Source organism: Camelus bactrianus, chromosome 34, assembly GCF_048773025.1.
Source record: "Camelus bactrianus isolate YW-2024 breed Bactrian camel chromosome 34, ASM4877302v1, whole genome shotgun sequence".
In the NCBI taxonomy this organism is placed as follows: Eukaryota; Metazoa; Chordata; class Mammalia; order Artiodactyla; family Camelidae; genus Camelus; species Camelus bactrianus.
The window spans coordinates 16,994,034-17,009,418 of record NC_133572.1 but is presented as its reverse complement, the minus strand read 5'-3'; the positions used below and the strand labels follow the sequence as shown (position 1 = coordinate 17,009,418).

The following is a 15,385-nucleotide window of genomic DNA, read 5'->3' as shown; positions in this document are numbered from 1 at the left end:
GCCGAGTCTGGGAACCCCTCGCCTCATTAACCAATTAGGTTAATTGGCCCGTGTCAAGCTCATGCTATGGAATTTGATCTTGGAGTGTGTGAACTCAAGAGTCTGGGCTTTCAACTACGAGGCTACAATGGCTTCATATTTTAGACATTCAGATTGTATCAAGATTTGAACAAGCAGATTTATGTGGTGTAGGTCCTAAAGGGTTATGCATTTCCACAATTCTTGGAAATTGCAAGTTATTATGCTCAAGTCTAGATCCTTTAGCTTGGAACCTAGTAATCTAGGTTGAGTCAATAAGCAATTATTGAACAAGAGCAGGGTAAGAATTGGGAGAGTGACCTCAGAGCTGAATAAGCTGTGGCCCCGCTTTCCAGATGCTTAAAATACAGTGGGAAGGATACAGAGTGCAGGTGACACCTCCTGTGTGATTCCACGCAAAAGACGATAAGTGGAAACACAGGTATTTCAGAATTTCTGACTCTTTGGATGAGGATTGGACCTTTGCTGTTTTAGATTGTTGAAACTCAGCCTGTATTTTATCACCTTTCCTGAATGAGCAGAACCGTGAGGTTGAATGAACCTCTTTCCCTGAAGCCCTGTGTGTTTTATTTGAGTTTCTCTTTTGGCTTTGATGCTTCCTGCCTCATGTTTTATGATTGATTTTATGTCTCATCTTTCCTACTGAACTCTCAGCAACTTGAAGGCAGACAACTCGCTGCAATGTTTTTCTTTTAATAGACACTTGACCCATTTTGTTAAAGAAATGATAAGAAAAGATTCACTAAAAATGGTAATATTTGAGTTGGATGAAGCTTTAGCTGTCTTTTTTTTCATGTACCCGCTCACAGTTCACCTGCAGTTGATTCTTACTGTTCCTGGTACATGAATTATTAGCAAATACTGAGCCATTGCTCCTAGCGGAAATACAGGGTTAGGTTCCTGCGAGCCTCTGGTCACAACACCTTTGTCAGTTAATCAGTATGCAACCTTGTTTTATATGTGTTTTTGTTTGAAGACACCTTATCTAATATATATGGTTAGTTCATTAACACTGAACTCACGGCCAGCAGCACCGTAACTCATGCCTGAGTGAAGCTTGTCTAACATGAGATTTTTTCCCTAGATGCCCATCACAGCCTTGCTCTTAGGAACCCAAACAGCACTTCAGCCCTATGCTTGGGGGCTGTTTTCTTTCTTTCTTTTTGTTGACGTGGAAAGGTTTTTTGCTCGGGGGCTGTTTTAAACAATGAAGTCACCGACAATTGACAGTAAGTGAAAAACATGGCACTAAATAGACCACGAAGTGGGCACTGGTTGACGGTCTGAGAGCAGAAACAAGAAGGCAGAGCATCACCTTGTTCAGCCTCACGGGGAATGTGAGTGGCGGGGGAAGCACATTTTTTGCCACTCTGCGCATGTCTGAGAAGGACTGCCAGAGGGCCCCACGTGTTGATTTGGGGGTTACAGATACACTTTTGTGAGCAGGCAAATTCATGAGTCGGGAATCAGCAAATAATGGGGACTGACTGTACTGTGTACTTTTACATGCAGATGGTCAAACCTCATAAGGTACTGTACGATCAGACAGCAGTTTTAACTGAGGTGGTCACACAGCCAGTGGTTCTTATGCATCAGAATTGCCTGGAGAGGCTGGTGAAGTGCCTGCTGTTGGGCCTCGCCTTCAGACTTTCTGATTTAGTGGACTTGGACTGGCATTTCTACCAAGGTCTCTGGTGAAGCTGCTGTTGCTTTTCCAGGGACCACATTTTGAGAGCCAGCAAGCTAGATAATAATACTGCGTGCTTTCAAATAGTCTGCAGTTCAGAGTTTTTCCTTAAACCAGACTGATCTACACTTGATTCAGTTGCTAGTCTAAAATATATTTGTATTCATATGCATGAAACTGTTAAATATGTTAATATGTGAGTTGTGCTGTTTTTTATATTATTTTGCTTTTAGGAACTCGTATGTTCGGTTAAGGCATTTGTGTACCAACACGTGGGTCACCAGTACCAGCATCCCCATAGACACAGATGAAGAGAGGCCTGTTATGTTGAAGGTAAATGTTGCTGAGCATGGTTTAATTTTCCGCCAAATGGTGCGTGAAGAGGATTAGGGGGTGACTGACGTGTTCTTACAATCCAGCTTTACCCATATTAGAGATGATTGCAATTAATTTCATCAGGGACTCATGGCTGCCAGTTGCTTCAGGGAGCTGAACCACATGGCTTCGCTGCAGCAGAGCTGGGATTCAGGAAGATACAGCAAAGAGGCTAAAAGATGGGGAGGAGCAGGTAGAAAGGGAAGAAGATTCCAGGAGGGCAGTTTCTCTACTCTGTTGAAACTGTAGCAAAGGGCAAATGAGAACAAGGCAGGAAGTGGACCTGGGAACTCTGTGCCCCCACAGTCTTTCCCAGTGGATGATGCCCGGAGGAATTACTGTGTTTGGATTATCTACCCCTGTTTTATTTCCTAAGCAGTACTGAGAAGTGTTAGGGCTTGAAGAATATCGCGTAGTTACAGAAAAACAAACTAATCGTAATGGAAAACCGCATTGCAGATTGGAACTTGCCAAACGAAAGAAGATAAAGAAGCCTTTGCCATCGTGTCTGTCCCGCTGTCTGAGGTCCGAGACCTAGACTTCGCCAATGACGCGAATAAAGTGCTAGCGACCACAGTCAAAAAGCTGGAAAACGGCACGATAACTCAGAACGAAAGGAGGTTAGTAACTTTCTACAGTGGCTCTTAAATCATCGAGACTCAGTCGTCAGCTCTTGCGGTAGACGTCAGGCGGGCGGACGCCTCGAAGCGGGTAAGTAGGATGGTCTCCTTAGCGGCACACCTGCTTCCGGATGAGCGGGTCACGGCGACTGAAGGAAAAGGGCGACATGCAAATCTGGTGGAATATGTACTTTTTTCCATTTTAGCTTGGCTGCAATACAGTTGACTTTAGTTACTTCTGATCTTTCCTTTTAAATGTTTCACAAGAGATACCTTTTGCTGCACTAGATTTGATATTTGGAGTAAAAGGTTCTAAAGAGGTTTTATGTCTTTCTGTTCTTATTTATTCAAGATACTTTTCTCTGCTCAGGTAGCACAAAACAACACATCTATAATACCAGAAAACGCCCTGCAAAGCGTGGCTGTCTGCCCTGTAACTCCCTCAGGAGAACTGCGTTGTTGGTTCTTCAAGTCTGGTTTTGGAAATAAGTGAAAGAGGGAACGATTCTGATAGCTGTCAATCATTTCATGTTGGTACCGTGTCAGGCACTGTAGATACATTTCTCCAGTCCTTCAGGCAGCCCTGAGATGGGCATTATTCCCATTTTACATAAAGGAGAATTGAAGGGTTAAGCACTTAAGGGTTAGGTAACGTCAAGCAGAAAGTGGTTGACTTACTCCTGTGTGGTTTTAAAGTCCCCATGCCAGAGCACAAGCATTCTCTGTATGTCTCCACTTCATGATCTGCTATATGCCTTTACTTTTGGACGAGAAGGGGCTGTTTACCAATTTCCCAGGCATTTCTACGGGGGACTCTAATTCACAGCTGGTGAGATGATAATTGGTATAAGCACTTTGGGACAAGGCTTGACGGTAACTTGCAAAGTTAAAGAGCCAGTCACTCCTCATGTAAGTGGAATCACGTAGGGTTTGTCCTGTGACTGGCTTGTTTTACTTATGATAATGTCCCTCGGGTTCACTGTGTTTCACATGGGACAGGATTTCCTTATTGTTTAAAGGTTGAATAATGTTCTCTTGTACGTATATATTGCACTTTCTTTTTCCATCCATCGATGGACATTTAGGTTGTTTCCATGTTTGCCTATTGTTAATAAAGTTGCAAAAATAATCTAACTCATAGAAACAGAATAGCATGGTAGTTGCCAGGGGCTGAGGGAAGAGGGAATGAGGAGTTGCTGTTTAACGGGTATAAAGTTTCATTTATGCAGGATGAATAAATTCTAGAGACATGCTGTACAACCTTGTGCCTTTAGTTAACAATACTGTATTATACACATAAAAATGTAAGATGGTAGATCTCATAAGTTTTTTCAATCTTTTTTATTGAAATATAGTTGACTTACAATACCATAAGTGTTCTTAATGCACACACATGCATGCATACACACACATGCAGAAGCAAATACTCCATGACTTACCAATTCCATTCCTTGGCTAAACGTGCTTGAACATCTGTCGAAGATAAGCTTTTACACCAGGACACATGTTTAAGAATGTTCAGCCTTATTCTCAATAATCCCAAACTGAAAACCATTCCATGTCCATCACCAGCTGAATAGGTAAATCCAATTTTGATTTAGATCATACAGTGGAATACAATATAGCCATGAAAATACATGACCCACATCTATGTGTAACTACATGGATAAGCCTAATAAACTTTAGATTTAGATTGAGTAAGAACTAGACACTGTAATAGTATTTGTAAAGTTCAAAATCAAACAAAACTAAACTCTTTTCATGGGGTTTAAGAAATTGGCAGAACTATAAAGAAATGCAAGGAAATAATCGTCACAAGAATCAGGATGGTGTTTTCAGAGGGGAGGGATGGCAGGAGGCTGTCTCAGCGTCCCATTTCCTACTCTGCATGGTGGCTTTATGAGCTTCACATAAGTTTTCCAGAACAAAAAAATGTATGTTTTATGAACTTTTAGATCTAACTCACAGTACAAAGGAGCAAAAAATCCAGCTTGCTTCCTTCCAGCCCTATTAATAGAAACCCATCATAAATATGCAAACACGTGGAATAGTTACTTCTCAGCCTCCTCTGTTCTTAGCTCTGTTTTGCCCGCAACACACCGGCATTTGAAAACAACTGTTGAGTGTGCAATCTACCTCCAACCTTGTTGGGGGAGATGAATAAAGGCCACAAGCTGAAACAGCTGCTACCCTCTTCTGGACTACAGGTAGTTCAGTACCAGAGCTAAATTATGACAGGCAGTGGAATCCCATGTGCAGATAAGACTTTTTTTCCTATTATTTATCTATTAGCTTTTCTTTTGATGACTGTTTCTTTGTCATTGTCACATATGCACATAAAATGTCTCCCTTGCTAAATATTAAGATGTTCCTTGAAGAGAAGGACAAGTAACGATTAAGGTTATGAGCCCGCCGCCATTGCCGACTGTAATTCTTTTTCAGTTACTGCCGGAGAGATTCTTTTAACTTCTTGAGACAATTCTCTAGAAGGCGGTAGACCAGGACTGACCAGGAATCATACATTTTTATTTCCGCTCTGATGTTTCAGAGTGGAACACATCATAGAAAAATGAAGACCTTGCCTGAGAAATAGGAAGTTGCAATTACTGATCTTAATTTAGTAATTTCAGAAAAGCCACCTTCCATCAAAACACGTTCAAAGCTGCGCCTCCACACAGGAGAGCTTACCGGCCTCGTCGAATGTGTTTGTATTATTTTCTTGGCTGTAGAATTTGATACAAAATTCTTTCTGAAAAAATCTCATGGCCCTGACTTTTCCCCCCTCTGGGGAATGAAATTATTTTGAGATTCTTTTACTCAAAACCATGGAGAATGATACAAAATCAGAGGGAAAGTGTTAGAATATTGAAGATCTGTCTCAGAACGCCTGCATCGTCCTCGTCCTGTCTCTGTCTCTTAGCTCCTCTTTTACTCACCCCAGGAGCGGACTCTGGAGGCATCACTCCTGCCTTATTTGCGCCAAGATCCTCAGCCTCGGATATCCTTTTAGTGGGATTTTCTGATACTCTTCCGTATAGCTGCATCAACAAAACAGAGAGTGTTGGGAACATGCTGGGGAGGGAGAGCCGGGAGAAAGGGGCTGGGTTAGCGGCTGTTCAGAGCTGGAGGAGGTGACCTGTGCGCTTGTAAACCAGACTTTCTGCACCATGTTTTACCACTGAGGGTACAGAAGACAAATGGGGCTTCCTCTGCTGCGTTTATAGTTCAACATCCATTTGTTTTCAGTATCATTGAACTCCTGGGACATGCCAGGCACTGGGCCATGCAGCTGGTGTGCATTCGGTGGCAATGCAGTGGCGAACAGCCCAGACTCTGGCCATGTCTTCCTGCAGTTTCCAGGCTTGGGAACTGGTTTGAAATCCCCTGACAGGAGCTCAGGATCTACAGGAAGGGTCATCCAACATGAGATCATCGGGTCAGATGTCCTTCTGACTGAAAGTCAATTTCTTCCTATAGCTACATCATTTCCCCTTGAACTTTATTTGCCTGATACTGCTACCTTGACACCAGCCAGCTTTTGTTTAGCGTTTGCCTCTTTTTTGGTATCCCTTTATTTAACGTTCCCCGGTCATTTTGCTTTGTTAGCGTCTCTTGTGAGCAGCAGAGAGCTCGATTTAAAAAAAAATCTGATTTGATAGTCTACTTGAATTTGCTAAAATTTAATTACTTTGCATTTGATCAATAATGTGTTTGGGCGGCTTTCATACCTCTGGGTATCTTATTTTGTTATTTTCTTTCGTTGGTGTAACTTTTTGTCTTTTCCCTCCACTTCTTTCTTGCTTTCTGTTAGATTGATGGAGTTTATATTTTCTCCCCTTTTTCCTTTTCTTCCCCTGGTTTAGAAGCTACAGATCATGTTTCTCTTCTTCAGCGATTGCCCTTATGTTCTTGTCATACATTTTAACTACATACTCTTTCTTACAAAGATATTAAATATTTCTTTCTTTCTCTCATGGGATAAAAATACCCTCAAATGCTTTAATTAGATATTTCTACCTCTAATCTTTTTTTAGAATAGTTGTCTAGAACCATAGTTCTCTGTTTATTCTTTAAATTACTTGTGTGAATGATGCTGTATCACATTTTTTTAAACTGAAAACTCAGTTCCTAAAAATTGTTTTTCAGTTATTAATTATATTTCTTAATGTATTTTACCTCTTGTCCTGCTTGCTTTTGCTCCTTGCATCTTGCTTCTCTCTGGATTTACTTTTCTTCCTGCCTGGGATCATAAAAGAAAAAATTCATCTAGAAAATGATAAAGCTCAAGCAGAGGAAGGACGAAGGAGACGACTCAGGGAGGAAGGGGTCTTAAGACACTTTAGGTCCTAGATGCAACTGAAGTTCACGTAATAGTTAAAATAATAACCAAAATGTAGAATTAAATGTGAACATTAGTGTCTGATTTTGGAATATTGTAATTTTTATAGATCAGGTAATATTTCCAGGACAGTTTAGAGCATCTGATTGCTTACTCTTGTCTCTTCACAGGTAATTTAAATTTTTCCTATTCTGGACAGAGAGAAATTGAAATGTGATGATTAAGAAATATAGTTTAAGTCAATAGTCAAAAAAAGAAGAATTTGAGTTTAAGAATTTACACGTTTAGCCGTTCTCCCTTAAGGCAGAAATACTCTTCTTTGCTGGTCAGTCGTGGAAAAACATCTGTTGGTAGGCGTTATCCTAGCCACACATCTGTTGCTGGGGCTCGTGTGGTTTTATTTCGTAATAATCTTTGCAAATACTTGATTAGAGCTGGAGGTGGGAGTGGAGTTTGGAGGAACTGGAGAAGGGATGCTCTTTGTAAAGATTTAGGTAAATATTAACTGCAGTAGGTATTTTGTTGATTAAAGAATTTTTATGATTCAATGCTTTCAGTTTTGCAGTGTTTCAATTCTTCAGTGTTTATTAAAAAAATTTCCAAAATTAAACACACCATGAAGTTGCCTTTTCATTTTTTGGTAGATTTGTAACCAAATTATTGGAAGACCTCATCTTCTTTGTTGCTGATGTACTTAACAACGGACAGGAAGTTCTGGATGTGGTTATCACGAAGCCAAACCGAGAACGTCAGAAATTAATGAGGGAACAAAACATACTGGCACAGGTGAATGTTTCCGTGTACTAAATTTGCATATTTTATCTGAGTTGTAGTATCAGCAAAGTCCTTGTATTAGTTGTCTATTGCTGTGTAACAAGTTAGCCCTAAGCTTAGCATTTGAAAACAGCAGGTACTTAAAGTGCCTTTGGATTAGGAATCTGGGTGGTTTAGGTGGGAAATTCTTGCTCAGGGTGTTTCACAGGCTATAGTCAAGATGTTGGCTGGGCTGCAGTCATCGCGAGGCTGCAATGGGAGAAGATTCACTACCCAGCTCCCTGGCCTGGGCCTCTCCACAGTGCTGCCTCAACACTTGGCAGCTTGCTATCCTTAGAAGTGAGGGATCTAAGAGAGAACAAGAGAGGGCACTCAGATGGAGGCCACAGTCTTTTTATAACCTAATCTTAGGAGTAGCATCTCATCCGTTCTACTGTATTCTGTTAGTTAGAAGTGAGTCAATAATCCAGCCCACAGTCAAGGAGACAGGATTTCATAAGAGTGTGAATTCCAGGAGGCAGAGATCATTGGGCCCCATCTGGAAGACAGTCTACCGATAACCTCTAAAGACCCTCCATGGTCAGACTATCTCCAGAAAATGTACCGGAATAATACTCTAGGAAGAATTTCCAGGGAAACTTGGAAACTGCCACCTCCATCTGCTTTCTACTTCTTCCCCTTTCTTCCCAAGGAAAGTGGGACAGTCAGTTCATCAGCTCACAAGTGCTCTATACAGTATTCTGGGTTTTTCCCCTGAAAGTCTAGAGCTGCTCCTTTATACTGTGTCTTCCCAAAATTGTTCATAACATGCCAGTAAATTAATTCACTTCCTAATAATATACACATATGGACATGCCTACTTTCATGCATTCTTTTTATTCTCTTAATTACTATATAAAGTAATGAGCTTCTGCGTTAATTGTGGACTGAAGGAAGATACTTAAAAAATAAAAATTATGTTATTAATACCAATGTTCTTATGGAGCTGGGAAAGGAAAACAGTAGATATATTGTCCATTAATATTCTATTGCTGATTGTCTGAGTATATAAAATCAACCATTTTCTCAAAGAAAATAAAGGTTGCAAATCTTATGAGACAAAGTCTTTCCTGACATTAGCATTGCTTTTGTATAAAACATTTGATTTCAGGGACTTTTAGGACCTTGAATGATTTATTCATATTATTTCAACCAACATATGTCAAACATTTTATTTCAATGTGATAAATATAAAATTCAAGGTTTTGTGAATATAGAATTATTGAAGAAACTCTAATTCATCTTATGCTTCATGAACTACGAAGGAGCATTTCCCTCCATTTGGCTTTCGTGTGTGAATCCTCATGCCTTGGTCTAGGTGCTCTGTCATAAGCAGTTTGCTCATCCTATGAGCTCATCTCCAGGTGATCCTACCTGCTGTCTTGCTGCCTAAAAGAGTTATGTTCCTCAGTGCTTTTGACATACTTCCCAAATGCTAATCTTCTTACAAGAAGAATCTGAGTCACTGGGTGTCACCAGCTGCCCATCTGGCCCCCTCCTTGTTTTGAATGATGGTACATTCATTGATTTGGCCACATCTTTATGTACAGGGACAATGAATTAACTCTTTAATGAAGAGGTTTAGAAGCAATATTTGAAGACAGGTTTTTTTGTGTTTTTCTGTCAGTGTCAGATGAAAAATAAATGTTTTCCTTATATTACTATTTTTTTATTGACGTATAGTCCGTTTACAATGTTGTCAGTTTCCGGTGTACAGTACAACATTGTCATACACATTGTCATACACATGCATGCGTATATTCCTTTTCATATTCTTTGCCAACATAGGCCTCCACGAGACATTGAATACAGATCTCCCTGTGCTATACAGCAGAAACCCGTTGTCCATCCATTTTATACGTTGTCAAAATCAAATTTTATATATTGTCAAAATCAAACTATATTTTAGTTTATCTGCATATTTCATGTAAAGTGGTACAATGTAACATCATTATATTTTTTTCCTTTAATAAAATATAATTTCTAGACAAAATTAAGCATTTTATTTAGATAATGTTTTTGTCATTCAATTCAGGGAACCCTTTTAGCAGTATTTTTCTGTTCCTTAATATATTGGTCTTATATCCTACATCTTTCTTTTTAACTTTAATTCTACTCAAATATTACAAAAGTGTTTTTGAGTCTGTGTGCTTGTTTGTAAAAAAAAAAAAAAAATCAAAACTTTGCAAAACATGCCCCTCCATTCATCAGAATAAGTGGTTTTCTTGTTTTCTTTGTGTGTGTGTGTGTGTGTGTGTGTTTTCCTGATAGGTATTTGGGATTCTTAAAGCGCCCTTTAAGGAGAAAGCGGGAGAAGGCTCAATGCTGAGGCTTGAAGATCTGGGAGATCAAAGATACGCTCCCTACAAGTACATGCTGAGGCTGTGCTACCGTGTGCTGAGACACTCGCAGCAGGACTACCGGAAAAACCAGGTTGGGGGGCGCTCATTTTCACCTCTGTTCAGCATTTACAGGATGGGCAAGTTTCCGTGGTTACTGTTCTGAAACATACAGAAGAGGAAAGGGAAATTCTGCTTTGCAGTGAAACGTTTTATGTTGGCAACACACAAACATGACCTGTAAATGTCCTTGGGCAGACATCTGTATGTATTCTTCCACGTAAAACTAGAACCATTGGATGAGGATGTCTTAAGTCCTTCTCTGTGTGTGGTATTAGCTCCCGCTGGGCAGGAGGTGTGCGGGATGTATTATGTAAAGAGGAAGGAGGCCTTTCTTGGCGTTTCGAGGAGCACATGAGGTACCACATCGTCATGTGTAGGCTAAAGAGGTCATTGTCTCGTGGAAAAGACACGACGTGTGCACCTGAAATGTAAGGTGGAGGCACAGGGGGTACCTGAGTTCTAAAGCTTCTTCTTTCCAATGGAAAATGCTGTCATTGGAAAGATTTTCCCCAACTTCATTGCATTCCTTTAAGATGGCAAGATATCATAGGTAGAGCTGTTCTTGTTTTATTGGAAGAAAAATTAAATTCCAGAACGTTAAAGGACAGACCTTTATGTGCTCAGAGGACCAGCGTCGAGAGCCCTGAATACCAGGGCCCACGTTGTTCAGGGGGGCTCAGCAGTGGGGGCGGGGCTAATGGTCACTCAGTGTTCTCTGCGTGGCCTCACTCATCCTCTTGGAGGCCACCACTCCACACAACATGCTCAGTATTCTACAAGAGAGGTCGAATTAACTGAGAAAACCGACAGGTCTACAGAGTTTACCTGGTGCCCTCGGGCCCACTGGGTCCCCCAGTGCACACGTCCTCGACTGTGCTCAGCCTTTGCAGGGTCCCATGGGTCCGCTTCCTACGGCAGAGTCCTGTGCTTCAGCACCAGATCTCCTTGGGGGCTGGCTGTTCTGCTGGTCTCTAGATGCAACCATGTGCAGGCAGGTGTGTCCACGGCAGCACATCTTTTTTTTTTTTCCCCCACAACATTTTAATTGAAATTTCTGTTGCAATAACTGTAGATTTACATGCAGTCGTAAGAAATAATACAGAGCATGTCTTTATACTTCATCCAGTTTCCCCTGATGGTAACAAGTTGCCAAATTATAGTATAATATTACAGTGAGGTAATTGACATGGCTACAATACACGATCTTACTCACATTTCCCTAGGTTTACTGATACACATTTGTTTGCATGTATGCATGTTTATGAAGTGCTATACAATTTTATCATCTGTGTAGGTTTATGTATCTGCTACCAGAGTCAAGATACTGAATATTCCAACAATTCAAGGATCCCCCTCACGCAGCCCCTTTAAACCACATCTACCTCCTTCCTGCCCTACCCCACCGCCAGCCCCAGGTCCCTTCCCCAAGGCAGCACGTCTTAACTGGTGTCCTTTCTCATGCCCTCAAGGTCTCGCACAAAGTTCTTTCTCACGCCTCTCTGTCCAAGTTGGGGACTCACATGCCTGGTGTGCTCAGGGGCGTGTGCGGTCTCTCCTATGAAAACACTCTTCCTTCTGACAAGTAGACACACTCACACACACACGTGTTCCTCCTTGATAATTTCTCCTCTCTTTTGCTCTCAGTTCGCCCCACCTAGGCACATCATTTCTCCGGGTAAATGTTTATTCACTTTGGGGGACCAGCTTTCTGATTTCTTTAGAGCATGTGATGGTGGGTGGGCGACTCCTGTCTTTGAGGATGTCTCCCCAAGAGGTAGAGCATTGAACTTACAAGAGAATAGAGCATCTCCAGCATTCACTGAGGGGTAGATTGTATTTTGCTTCACATTCTCTGCCTGCTCCCGTCGAATCTCACTGATAGTCGAGAAATGTTTTTTTCATTTCTGTTGCATTAAGAATGCTTTGTGTTAAATGATCTTATCTACAAAACAGAAACAGGCTCACAGCCATAGAGAACAAACTTATGGTTACCAGGCGTTAAAGGGCGTGGGAAGGGATAAATTGGGAATTTGAAATTTGCACCTCTTGGGGAGTGATGGAAATGTTAGCTGTCTTAATTGTGATGGTGGTACCATGGGTGTACACATCTATCAGTATTCATCAAAGTGTACATCTGAAATATGTGTAGTTTACTGTACAGGAACCACACCACAATAAAGGTGTAAAAAAAGAGAGAATGCTTTGTGCTAACACAATGTAGATTTTTGATGTTTTTAGATCATGATTTTTATATAAAAGCAGGAAGACTTTCTACTTTATCCTCACCTATGTTTTATAGAGTCCTAGTAGGGAATTCTTTTGTGATTTAGTGCTAACCCAAGACTTTAATGTTGAGACTCTAACTTCATTTGATTATTTATCAACGTCTTGATCTATTAGCAAACATGTCTTGGAGGTTTTTACAACAGTGGTAAACATGTATAAATCAATACATATCTTTAAAAAGACACAGTAACAGCAAACATTTACTTTACTTAACTGGCTACTGATAAACAAAGCCATCATTTTGAAGAAGGCCAACAAAATTGCTGCCTAAAGTATAATTAGGTTTTGTAACCAATATCAATTTCAAGCAATAGATAGGTTCCAGTGAATTTTACTGAAGGCAAAACCACTTTCTGATCAATAAATTCTCCCATGATAGAAACAGAGACAAATTCCCAAGGAGAAATCCCCAAGAAATTGAGGTGAAACTGCTGGACTGGGGAAGGGGTTAAGCTCACCGTGCTGCGGTTTCTGAGATGTGAGAAAAGGGTGATGGTGGCTGGAATGTAGGAGAGCCGTGTGGACAGTGAGGAGCAGGTGGGATAAGGCGTGACTGAGGGTCCCCGGTGGCTTTCTCTGGCTTTTAGAATGGATGTTTCTGGTTTTCTCCGTGGCTCAGAAGGACCCAGCTCTCCCACGTCCTCTCTGGCTTTCTCCTCACTCCCTGCCCTCGCGCTGCAAGGGCCACCTCGTGTTTACAGAGCTTACAAGTCTGGGTTCCACCACCCCATGGCCTTCGCCCTTGCTGTCCCCACTGCCTCGATGGCTTCTCTCCCCACAATTGCCTCCTCCTGATCATTTCCATCATTTCATCATTTTCACCATTTCCATCCTAGGTCAAAGGTCACCTCTTTGGCGTTTACCACATCCAAAGTTGCCACCGTTCCCCCACCCTCTGTTAGTTTCATTTCACTTACCAACGTGTAAAACGATCACGTTTATCTCCTCGCTGGGATGTAACCTCCGTCAGAGCTTACCTGTCCTGTTCAGTGCCACATCCCTTGTCTCTCAGACAGTGCCTGGAATGGCTTTCCAGAAATACCTTTGGGACTAATGAATCTGATCAATATATTGATTAATCACAGATTTATCACGTTACCGTTTGATAGCTTTTTTTTTTAAATCATTTGATAGCTTTTTTAAAGGCAAAAAGTGGTACAAAATTTTACTGTTATTTTAAAGAGAAGATTTAATAGATCGTGGTGGTAATGTGTACAAAACAGAAATCACCTCGGTTCACCTGGGATCTTCATGTAACAGTACAGAGCTCGTCCTTCGTGAGCAAAACGTCAGAGGGTCATTTTTGTTTCTATAATTATGCCAAATTCATAGGTTATGACTTTTAGTATTAGAAGAAGCTCCTCTGTTACCTGGTGAAATCCTTAGTTACTATGTCTTAAAAAATGGTTATTGTAACTAGCTTTATTTTTATTTTTCTACCGTATAGGAATGTAAGCATCGGTATTAAAAAGTATTTCTAGGCACATAATTTTCCTTTACAATTTAAATTTGGTATATGCTAATGTATTTTCATTTCTTTCCTCCAAAAATCCTGCTTATTGAAGAATTATTTGCTTGCTGTTCTTTTGAAAATAATTTTTAGCGAGTTTTCTGATATGAATAAATCAGTCAACGTTGCCGACCCTAACAGAACGTGCTATTATTTCTAAGCTGTGCGGCAGTGCATTCTGACAGTCTTTCTTCTTTGCAGGAATATATTGCTAAGAATTTCTGTGTCATGCAGTCCCAGATTGGCTATGATATTTTGGCAGAAGATACCATCACAGCTTTGTTGCACAACAACAGAAAACTACTAGAGAAACACATCACAGCAAAAGAAATAGAAACATTTGTTAGTTTGCTCAGGAGAAACCGCGAGCCAAGGTTGGAAGTGGTTCTTGCAGCGTTTTTTTTCTTGTGGGGATTGCGACATTTTGCTTTATTTTTAGAACTTTTTTTTTTAAAAGTTAGGATTCTTTCATGGACAAGCGATGTTGGGCATATGGCTGTAATAATTACATATCATAAAGGGTTCTTAACTTAGAGGAGAGCAAAACCCTTTATAGACGGATTTAAATGTAGTGGTTTTTCTCTCTGATAGCTTAGGTTTTTCTAGTACTCTGTCAGTTTACAAAATATATTCATGTACGTTGTTTTGTTTAAATCCTCACACATTCTCGTGAACTGCACTGCTCGTGTAATATTATCCACGTTTAGAGATGAGAAAACAGAAGCCTGGAGGCTGACTTGCCCAAGAATACCTCAGTAGTCAGGGATACAAGGGGAGGTAAATGAACGGTTTCTGACTCCAGATCATGTTCCCTTTCTCTGGCATCATGCTGCCTGATCTGGGAGAAATGAAGGCAGAAGGGTCAAGCAGATGGACAAAGCTTTCTTAACTCACACAGCAAATAAGCGTTAGAAGGTAGTACAGGGCCTTGGACTTGACCAGGCCGTAGTCACTCGGGGTCAGCGTGTGCTGTACGTCTGTTTTACTCAGTACGACATTGGCTTTGATCTGCCTCTGTTTTGCTATTCAGTTCTGGGGTGGTCTCCGTTTAGGATAGATACATGATTTTCCAAACACAACAAGTCACAGCACTGTGGTATGAACATCAGAAATAAATAGAAGCAAATGAGTGATTTTCAAAAACAAGATTTGGACTAAACACAAATCGTTGGATGTTTTATTTGTTTCTAATGATGCAGCAGATAAGCAACACATTAGAAAAATGTTGTATGGAAGTTAGATGAAGAATATGTCTAAAAAGCTACTTTCATTATATCCCAGAGTATATTTGAGGGGTTTTGGAGGATGCTTTTA

At 40.7% G+C, this 15,385-nt stretch overlaps 1 protein-coding gene across 2 annotated transcripts in view; it reads left to right on the top strand.

Moving 5' to 3' along the window:
• Nucleotides 1–15,385, top strand: part of ITPR2 (inositol 1,4,5-trisphosphate receptor type 2) — a 417,609-nt gene that overhangs the window by 116,243 nt on the left and 285,981 nt on the right. For both annotated transcript variants that reach the window (XM_074357919.1, XM_074357920.1), the window contains 5 exons: nucleotides 1,960–2,059; nucleotides 2,561–2,721; nucleotides 7,705–7,846; nucleotides 10,145–10,306; nucleotides 14,273–14,445. In XM_074357919.1, the coding sequence (XP_074214020.1) occupies nucleotides 1,960–2,059; nucleotides 2,561–2,721; nucleotides 7,705–7,846; nucleotides 10,145–10,306; nucleotides 14,273–14,445 (738 nt within the window). The remainder of the gene's footprint in view (nucleotides 1–1,959; nucleotides 2,060–2,560; nucleotides 2,722–7,704; nucleotides 7,847–10,144; nucleotides 10,307–14,272; nucleotides 14,446–15,385) is intronic.